Raw genomic sequence first — 10,550 nt, 5'->3', positions numbered from 1 at the left:
CTTAATCTAAAAAAACAAATAGCCTAGACACACTAAACACCTATAAAAGATAAACATGATTGCCACGTCACCCATTCCTGAATATTGACTCTGTATTCACACTGCCCAAAATGAGCGGTATATTACTGTACACAGCATACGAGTATACAACTATACCAGGCAAATGTACGAAATTGCTGAGTTGGCCTCTTAGGATCCAGAGTCGAAAGTCCAAAACTCCAAACCCACAAACTTGTTCTGTACACTTGCCACGCCACAAAAACAATCATTAGAAAAACCACAACAAAGCAAGACGTGTCACCAAATGAATCCGCCACGGCATGAAAAAAGAAAAAGAAAGCTTCGAGAAACTTCGAGGGAACTCTAGGTCGGTATTTAGCGAACCATCTAGCGGCTAAAAAGTGCCCACGTGTAAAAAAATGAGCAATGTTGGCATCTACGTGGGCACAATATTCGGTTAGAAAATGATAAAACAAAATTTAGGTCACACTAAAAACAGTGGCAAAATGAAAGAGAGTAGTAAGTTGGTAATGATGTGTGGATACTTACCTGGAGTTTCTCCACAAAGGTCACCACTTGTTACACCAGTTGTTGTTAGACTTCCAGAAGTTTATAATGATTCCTGGAAAGATGTGTCTCGTGGTGGCTGTGGATTTGCCATGGCAATTTCTGGTATGTCACATTTATTATTTATTTTTACTTGTTCAATTTCATAGCTAATTGAATTGAATTATCAGAGTCGGGGAAGTTGATAACATGGGGTTCAACAGATGACATGGGTCTTAGCTACGTGACATCTGGAAAGCACGGGGTACTTCATTATGTTCTTTGCATTGAATTACTTACTTTATAACTTTAATAAGTGTTATGTTCTACTATTATTTGATGTGTTATAGGAATTACCCGAACCGTTCCCTTTGCCAACGGAAGCTTCTATTGTAAAGGCGGCTGCCGGGTGGGCTCATTGTGTTGCAGTGACAGGTGTTGTAATTTTTTGTTAGTTTTTATCTGTTTAGAGTGATTTACTTATTTAGTGTGAAATTATCGAGTGCAGATGCTGGACAAGTATATACATGGGGATGGAAGGAATGTGTTCCGACTGGGAAGATGATGATTGGTAGTCCGTCTATGGAGAATGATGTACTGGAGAGGAATACTTGTTTGTTGACTGAACAAGGTGATTTCAGTGAACAAGTTTTGAATATTAGCTGCTGTTTATTTCATTTTGTTATTTAAGCTAATGTATTGAAGGGTCACTCTATTTTATAGTGAGTCCACAGTCTCAGGTTTCGAAAACATCTGGATCTGTATCTGGTTTTGATAGTAGAGGAGGTGCTGAGGAGAATACAAAAAGAAGAAGAATATCATCGGCTAAGCATGCACCTGAAAGCTCAACCTCTGGTGATGAAACTCAAGCAGCATTGCCATGTATTGTGACATTGAATCCAGGAGTGAAGATTGCAACTGTGGCAGCTGGTGGACGTCATACACTAGCTTTGTCAGGTAATTGCGCTTTCACTTGGTTGAGTGCTCAAATCCCTCTCCCCAGTTATAACATGTAGCCATCTGTGCTTTATAGCTGCCATGTACTTCTGTTGGTCGTTTATGGAGAATGAAGCCTTTGGAAGACCAATTGCTCAAGTCACAACAATCTGATGCTCTTCTGTTCCCGAAAGTTTCAGATATCGGTCAGGTGTGGGGTTGGGGCTATGGAGGTGAAGGACAGCTAGGTCTGGGTTCTCGTATTCGCATGGTGTCTTCTCCTCATCTTGTGCCTTGCTTTGAGTCGTCGTCATATGGAAAAGATCGATCCTCAGGAGTTGCTCGGGGAAGCGTGATTTCAGAAGTGCGGGCTTGTAAAGCTCCTGGAAATTATGTTAAGGGCATTGCCTGCGGTGGTCGGCACAGTGCTTTAGTTACAGGTAAGTGTCTGATGGTAGATTTAATGGATCAATGCCACTTTTACTTAGTCAATGGAGTAAGCAGATGCTTCATTGGTCAAGTTATGGAGTTTTTTGCTTGTAAAACGTTAGGGGGAATATTTTATTTTAATCTTTATCATGATTCAATGCTATGAAATTCAAGATTAAAATTTAATCCATGTGTAATCCTCTGTTTTAGTCCAGAAGCACTCCATTTAGTTAATAGGACTGCATTCTCCGAAGAAATCAATGCGACTTCTAATTAATTACCTAATTCCTATTTCTCATCAGCTCATGATATTTTTTCCTTGGTTTCTTTAATACACTAACAGATGCTGGAGCAGTAGTTACATTTGGTTGGGGACTCTACGGACAAGTAAGTTTCTATTTTGTAGTTGTTTGCATTGAAGTTTATCTTGCTTGAGTTGTATCAACTTTCTGAAGTTAATGGTTGACCAGGGCAGGAGTTATATGGTTGAGAAACAGTTTTGTCACTTTTGATCGAGTATATGCTCTGCAAATTCAACCATATCATTCACCCAAATGCTTCCTTGTGACTCATATCCAGATTGTTATCACTGTCCCTGTTAGCTCTGATATAAATTTGATAACAAAATTATTGGTGGCACGAACTCACTCATTACACCAATATCACTAATATTTAATCAATTCCAGAATAACCTTATAACAAAGGTGGCTACAAGATGTTTTGAATAGAAAACCTAGTCATATAACTCGTTTAGAAAACTAGAATACATTAAAACAAAGAAGGTTATGTACATCTTGAGCATCAAAAGCAATGATGACTCCTCCATGGTTGATATGATGTAACTTCATGTTTCTGCATTAGTTTAACCCATAAGTATACCAATTGTGGACCTTCTGGAAGCTTTCTGTTGAGATTTGTTGCCCCATATAGGGTGTCTAAAACTTGCAATTATATATATAAGTCTTGGGGGCGCTCCACTCATAGCCAATTTGTTTCGAGGGGTATGCCCAAATTTAACATAGTATCATGGGGGGATATTTCTCTTTCCCAAAGGGCCATTTACTCCATGTTACCCATTTAAAATCTGGCCATGTGGTTGGCTCAAGATATGCCACATCGTGAGGGTGCATGTTGAGGTCCATGTAAGATGTCTAAAGCTCGCAGTTAAATATATATATAATTCATGGGGCGGCTCCACCATTCTTAAGCAATGGTGGGGTTATAGGTCTGGTTTTGGGACCGCTCCATTCATATATGACCAAATGATCAGGATCACAAACCAAGGTGGAAGATAGAAAATTGAAGAACACGTATACAAGCAATGGATAGAAAAGAACGATATAGAATTCTTTGAAGACTGCTTCTTTTTGCTTATTGACTTTATTCCATTAGAACAATGCAAAAACAACTTTAAGATACAAGAGGTTCAACTTAAAGGTGAGAAACCTGTGCTTCTCTTCTACAGAATACCAATTAGAATACCTCTAGAGGATGGGAAACGACCTACTCTCTAATGGAAGGGCTTTCATCCCTCCTTCTAGGGTTTCTAACTCTCAATCCCTCTTTTCTCTTTTCTCCTATTCTTTCTTTCTGACTATCTCCCATGACTATCTAGGGTTTATATGAACTGACTTAAGGAAACCTTTCTAGATTTAGAGATTTTTGGCCTCAAGGCCCAAACCGTAGCTAGTGCAACGAGCGGTAAGTGCAAGGGCTGTTAGCAGAAGGCGCAAGAAATATGGCGTAATATGCAGCAGGTCGTGCGCCATGCTCATCTTCCTGGATATTGGATCCTCTTTTTTAAGAAGAAACTCATCCTTTTTCTCTTGAGGATCATTATATTGAGGCGCTCTAGATCCTCTTGGATCACCAAATGTAGCATGGTATCAAAGTGGGCTATTTACTGCTTGATACTCATTTAAAATTTGTGCGCGTGTTTGGCCCAAGAAATGCCACACTTGACACTTGAGAGGGCGTATAGAGATTTATAATCCCATATCAGGTGTGTAAACTCTAAAGCTGCAATTAAATATAGTACTCCTAGGCGCTCTACTCATAACCAAACTCATAACCAATTGGTTTCGAGTTGGATGCCAAAATTTATCACTTTCCTTGAAATATCAAGGGAGGGGGTGTTGAAGTACAAAGTTGATACATCTAAAGAGTAAAGACACAACAAGGAGTAGTTAGTGGGAGAACACGTAGAATTCAAAAGGTGAAACAACGTGACCACAACTGTTGCTAGGAACCAATTGAGTAGATGCATGTCTGTAAGGACCGCTTTCTGCCAAAGGATGCTTTGAATTGAAGGAGAAATCATAGGAGATCGTGCAGTCTCCCTAAGCTAACAGTGTTTGTTTACAACACCATTTTGCTCAGGCATGAAGGCTGGCGTATATTTACATCACAGTCTAGCATAAGAGAAGCTACTGATGTTTATTTCACCCTATGTGAGTTCGGATGCACTTGATAATGGCAGAAACCTGGAACACCCAACAGTAATGAGAATAGTTGGAAGTAGACAACACAGTGATGTTCACTGTCATGTGTGAAAAAATATAGACTGCCTCCCCACACAGCTAGACCCACAGGTGGTGGATAAGTCTGAGTGGGCTGTTAGTCTGAGGGGTTACACTTGATCTCCTTTAATGAGATATCTCACTCTGGACCGACAAATAATGGAAAAAATAGCTCGGTCTTTGACTCGCACCTAGTAGTAACAATGCTCTATGTGCAAGGTTCAAAGGTTGACTCAATCTGGTTAAATAAGAGGGAAACAGTAACACGAGTGAATTTGCATGAAAATGAAACCATGACTTGGGAAGTTGGGAGTATTATCGTATTCTAGCTACCCAACGAATCTTTTAGGAAGAGATGAGCTTGTGTGTCGTATGGGGATCGTGGGCATTTCTTTGTCTGTGCGGCATGCTGCGTATGTTGTTGAAAACACAATCTAAATCAGATCTATCCTTTCCTCTCTCATCTCGACCCTCCTCTCTCATTTAACTTGATCTTGGCAAATCAGTAACTACATGATAATTCTTCGCTGAAAGCAACCGAAAGAGCAGTACCCAAGTGATGAAGAAGCTCGCGAGATGACAGAGTTTGAGAGTGATGGAGAACTGTGATCGAGACTGGAGGCTGGAAATCCGTTAGTGTCCAGTAATCTAATAGTGTTTCAGGAAAGTCCCAAGATAAAGACGATAAGGAGGCAAACTAGTTATGTGTTCTTTTCTTCTAATTAAATAAGAAAGACTTGGTCTTTCGCTGCACACTAGTTAGTAACCTTTGTTTGGTGAAAGATGTCAAATGACTCGTATATCCTCCCTGAGTACCTCATCTTTGTGTTATCCTTTGAGGTTTCACAGTGAAAACGAGTGTAATCCTTCCAGTAAGAAAACATGGTATTTTCTGCAACTTATAAAAGTGACATTCCTCATTTACAAGTTGAATAGATAGAATCCATCTTTGTAGTCACTATGCTCCTTGTAAATTGTTGGTACTTTTAATGGCTCGTAATTGATCAGGGTCACTTCACAACAATTCTGAAAGGTAAAATTTGTATAAGCTCGAGTAATGTAATACTTTTCGTAGAATATCAAAAAATGTATTGAGAGTTCTTTGTTTGGGTTGTAATATATAGTGGATTACTGTACTGTGTATTGCATTGTTTCATGGAAGTGTTCCCTTTGTAGTGTGGACAAGGAAGTACAGACGATGAGTTGAGCCCAACCTGTGTCTCCTCTCTGTTGGGTATCCAGATAGAAGGAGTTGCTGCTGGGTTATGGCATACGGTTTGCATTTCTGCTGAAGGTGATGTGTATGCATTTGGTGGCAATCAGTTCGGGCAGCTGGGAACTGGTACAGACCAAGCTGAGGTACAGTTCAAAACCATCATACTTGTGCAATGCTGCCTTTGTTTCATGGAAGATAGCAACAACACATATAAGGTACCTGTAGGGGCTCTGCAAGAAAAGTGTTCCAATGGCATAGGAACTTGTGTGACACACGCCTGACCCACTCAGTTGGTTAAAGCTCTTTTTGTTTATGGTCAGAAGGAACTCAAAATTATATATCCTGTCAAAGTTGATACATGACGGTCAGGCCCATCCGAGGTCCATCAGTTCTTAGTTAACTCCTCTGCTGTTGGTATACTCTTCTTGTGGTCCACCCCTGAGGTCATCCTGGTTTCTTTGTTTTTGAAATTGTTCTTTTTTCGACTTTGTGGCTAACGTAGCTTTCGTTCACTTCCTTGTTACAGACACTACCTAGGGTATTGGAAGCTGCAAGTATGGAAGATAAGCATGCAAAAATTGTCTCTTGTGGTGCTCGTCATACTGCTGTAGTCACAGGTACACCTAATCGCTGTATCACTGGAAGATTTCAATATGTTGAGATGTGATTGTAATCTTGTTAATACCGGACTACATTCGCATTTATTGAACCCAGCTGTCTAGTGGAAATCTCTTTTCAAGTTAAATATGGAGAAGGCACACTAGGACTAGGAGACACACACACATACCCTTGTTTCTCTTATCGGGTTAATACTTAAATGTTATATGCCCGGCTTGACCCGTGGTTATAACGTTATGCTGGTAAACGTGGATCAGCTGATCTGGGAGTTTGTACGTCTTGGGGCAGTCCTCTGAAACACAGTATGCATCAGCTTAAAAGCTGCAGCGACCGTGTCAACTTCGAGACTCGCTTTTTTGTGCTTCCTCTATTTATTATGCGGACCATCAAGATGGTCCTTTGAATTAGAAAACAACAGACTAAAGTTAACTTTGGTTTCAATTACTTATTTACTTAATCAAACAAATTATTCAAGTTTCAGTTGATATGTCTGCCTAACCCCACAACTACTTTGTTCAAAAACTTGTATAAATGAGATGGTGGTCTATCCAACTGTAAATACTTAATCAAAAAAAGATATGCATTTATATCTGTATAAATGTGATTGTGGTCTATCCAACTGTAGACCCGCTTTAGAGACCAAGGAACAAACTCTTGAATCTCGGTTGACTAGTTCAGACTCCTATGTCATATGTCCCTGGCACGATCTGTGGCATCATCATATCTTTCTTATCATGCCTATCTGGGTTATGTGTGTATACGCTTTAAAGTCTTCGAGTGCCCCTCCCATCTTTCGGTGGAAGTGAGTTAACGTATTCTACTGGTCCGCATGAAGTGTCAATAGAAAATACACATGTAATAGTTGGTTGTTGCGAGTAGTAGTTTAATACATTGTTCACTCTTTGTTTGTGATCCTTGAAGATGATGGAAATGTGTTTTGCTGGGGATGGAACAAGTATGGGCAGGTATGTTTGCAGCCAAATCTGGCACCACTCGCCAAGAGTTTACTTCTTTTTCAACCAGTACTAAGCAGGTTGTTTGTGTGTCACAGCTTGGCTTAGGTGATTTGATCGATCGCAATACCCCCTCCCAAGTTCCTATGGATGGTCACCTTTCGAAGAATGTCGCTTGTGGCTGGTGGCATACACTCTTGCTGGCTGAATCGCCTACTTGAGTTGGTCAACAAAATCCAGCAATGGTCAACAGTTTTGTTAGAATAGACTCTTCCCTCCCTTTGATAGATGCAGTTTCCATGTATGCATTTTGTATGTGTATGTACGTATGTGTACGCATATACATATATACATGTGTTCATTCTTTCATGGTCAAGGAAGACCATTACCATCTAGTTTATATTGCTGGTTTAGTAAGGACGTTGTGTCTCCAGATGTAGGACATATATAATCCCTTTTGTGTATCTGTAAATTATGTAGTCAGACAGGTCTTTCTTAATAGTTTAGAATATCTTAAACAGTAAAATTTCACATTGTGGGGAGCAACATTCTGAAGTCTTTCTTGAATTTTTCTTAATGGTTAAGCGGTCACTAGATTGCTTTGATTTATTTTGTGGTTTTGAAGGCTTTTCTAATGGACTTACGGATGCTCAGTGCTGCTAAAATTTGACCTTTTAAACGTTGTTTGTTTTCCAGTCGTTTCAGAGGTACTACACCAGTTCGAGGTATGAAGTTGCTTCCTAAGAGGTGTTAATCAGAGTTCTTTTTTCCAGCATAATTTGGTAAGCAGTGAGCTATGCAATTACTTATATGCCTATCTGCAAAAAGCCTTGTGGCATGTTGAATGAGAGTGAGATGGGTGTTGACTATCAAAGAGTTTTTTTTTGGTAATCAAACTATCAAAGTGTTATATTGCTTTATGCTCTTCTGAGATATATTAACCGAAGTGGATAAAGAAAGTAATGAGTCGTTTCTTTTGTTGTCGTCTTGTAGATAACTTATGTTCATCCCGAAGCTATTTTGATTACAAATATTTAAACAAACGACCTGAGGTTAGCTCTCACACTGTTCAACTTTCTTGTACCAGTAGCCATCTGGGCTGGCCTGGAGTTCTACTGGGGAGTTAATTTGTTTTTAGGTTTCAGTAGGGGTGCAAATGTTTAGTTCTCTTCTTCCTATAGTGTGAGGAACTCACTCACCTTTTGTAACTGGGGTGTTTTGCACTTGACCCATCAATAAAATTAAACTTATAAAAAAAAATCATAAATAAATGACTTAAAAGTTCCAAATTTCTAAGCATTGTGCACACTGCACACACCCCGTTACACGCCAGATGATTGTGGGCTTGAAGCGAGAGGTTCACCAGAACTAACCGTCTACAAAGCTTTTAGGGCTTTAGGCAATTAGGCTAGCGTTAGTTGTCTACTGGGGCTTAATTTCGGATCTAGGCAGTACATAAAAACAATTTCACTATAAGTTGAAATGTCCACCCCGATTGACCCATCACTTCTTGCTAGCATATTCCTCAAGTACTCTACTAATGAACGTAAGTACTGGATTTTTTTGATCATTTTATAACAAATTTTGCAACTTTTAATTCATGTGGTGTATTCTAAACTTTACATCAAAAACTAAATAATCCAAAAACAACTCTGTATGTCAACGTCGCTTGCAAAGATGATTGTGCATTTATATAAACTAGTATGTGGCACGTGCTCATGCACGTGTGTTCTAAGGACTTGACAAGCACGTGTGTTCTAAGGACTTGACAAGCACGTGTGTTCTAAGGACTTGACAAAGAAACGAAATGGTGGGAACACTAAAGCCGTTATTGTTGAATGTTGACTAATGTTTAATATAGAATATTTTATAATTACATTTGTATCCTCAAAAATTTAGATATTTACTCATTTCTAAACTAATGGGTTGGTTTTAGAGTTTAATTTTTTAATGGGGTTGTCTAGTCTCAAAAAAAAAACTTAAGAGACCTAGGCAGTACATAAAAAAACTATTATTCCACTATTGTTAAATAAAAATGATTTTTAAGATAGTTAAATGTTTAATATAGAATATTTTATAATTACATTTGTATTTGATATTTATCATTTTAAACAAATTTGGTTAGATTTAATTTAATAATTTTACATCAAAAACTAAATAATCAAAAACAACTCTGTATGTCAATTCTAAACTAATGGATTACTAAAATATTATTTTTTATGTTTACTTTATGTTTTATATAGAATATTTTAATATAATTTTACCCATATACCATTGCATATTTACAAATTTAGTCTTGTTTACTTTTTAGGTTGGTAAACTATTTTAGTTGAACTAAGAGCATCAACAGATGTTCCAAATTAATGAACATCCTTATAAACAAAAACATCATGTGCGGTTCGCACATGCATTATGCTAGTTTTTTTAATGGGGACAAAACAGTCTCAAAAAAAAAGTGACGAAGAGACCTAGAGGTACATAAAAAAACTATTATTCCACTATTGCAAGACTGTAGATAAAAATCGCGATTTTTAAGATAGTTTAGATATATGTCCATGTGCTAAATAAAATGATTAATCCCCTCCTCCCTTATGTAATGTTAGAAAAATGGATGTGCAATTAAAAATTCAAAGTGTTGTGAACATATAGAACTTGGATTTGCACAAATCTATTGAGAAATGAATCAGTAATTTGTCTCCCAAGTTATCCCACTTGAGATGAAATGGTTAAGAAATGTGTGAAAAACACTTAGTCCCACATGAGAAGAACACCAAAACATTGTTGAGTTTATAAGGCCTAATTGTGGCTACTTGGGTTGGGTCCCAAGGGTTACAACTAATTTTCCATGGAGACGGAACACAGTCAAGCTCAACAAGAAATACACCTATTTTCGGACCGCTTCGGCTGGGATTGGGTGTGGCTAGGTGGTGTGTAGTATATCTTCTTTTTGGACACCAATTTCTTAACAAGGCCCAATCCGTTTGGGCCCATAAAGCTTAACAGTTTCTCTTGAAACAGTAAAGAGAGAAAAACCTTTTCAAAATGGTGCAACGGTTCGAAACGTTGCATTATGTCGAAAAGGTGCGACCTTTCTAAATATGCAACGGTTCAAAACATTCAAAACATTGTATGATGTCGAAAAGGTATATTCTTTCGAAAAGTTGCATTGTTGTTTTGAAAATGCACCACTCTCCTATAAATATCAGACTTTTTGCATGAAGAGAAATCTCTTTATGCATCTCTTCTCCTCTCTATTTTTAGTCAAAACACAATGTTGAGTTTGTTGATTCTGTGGAATTAAAATGCTACTTTCCGTAGAAAGAAAAATTCGTT

The 10,550-nt window shown here is 38.2% G+C and overlaps 1 protein-coding gene across 2 annotated transcripts; it reads left to right on the top strand.

The window, feature by feature from the left end:
• Window positions 1–365: 365 nt before the first annotated feature.
• LOC147481408 (Regulator of chromosome condensation (RCC1) family protein) lies at window positions 366–7,826 on the top strand. 2 transcript variants are annotated; one of them, XR_015203891.1, is made up of 12 exons: window positions 373–672; window positions 738–811; window positions 897–981; window positions 1,055–1,177; window positions 1,270–1,503; window positions 1,683–1,922; window positions 2,255–2,298; window positions 5,607–5,861; window positions 5,970–6,089; window positions 6,173–6,263; window positions 7,186–7,229; window positions 7,316–7,763. XR_015203891.1 is itself a non-coding variant. In XM_086576102.1 (11 exons), exons 1-11 carry the CDS (start codon window positions 465–467, stop codon window positions 7,436–7,438), a joined length of 1,449 nt encoding a protein of 482 aa, XP_086432228.1. In that variant the 5' UTR covers window positions 366–464; the 3' UTR covers window positions 7,439–7,826. The 2 variants fall into 2 exon arrangements, 1 of the variants encoding a protein (XP_086432228.1); XM_086576102.1 differs by lacking the exon at window positions 5,970–6,089 and having other exon boundaries at window positions 366–672; window positions 5,607–5,789; window positions 7,316–7,826.
• Window positions 7,827–10,550: the final 2,724 nt, after the last annotated feature.

Source organism: Coptis chinensis, chromosome 8, assembly GCF_015680905.1.
Source record: "Coptis chinensis isolate HL-2020 chromosome 8, ASM1568090v1, whole genome shotgun sequence".
NCBI classification, from domain to species: Eukaryota; Viridiplantae; Streptophyta; class Magnoliopsida; order Ranunculales; family Ranunculaceae; genus Coptis; species Coptis chinensis.
This window is presented reverse-complemented; position numbering and strand designations above follow the sequence as displayed.

Bases quoted from the DNA above. Each gene is read 5' to 3' on its own strand.
- LOC147481408 (XM_086576102.1), top strand. From the start codon at position 465: ATGATAAAACAAAATTTAGGTCACACTAAAAACAGTGGCAAAATGAAA. The intron at 5,790-6,172 runs GTACAGTTCAAA...TCCTTGTTACAG, and splicing joins CTGGTACAGACCAAGCTGAG to ACACTACCTAGGGTATTGGA. The intron at 6,264-7,185 runs GTACACCTAATC...TGATCCTTGAAG, and splicing joins TCATACTGCTGTAGTCACAG to ATGATGGAAATGTGTTTTGC.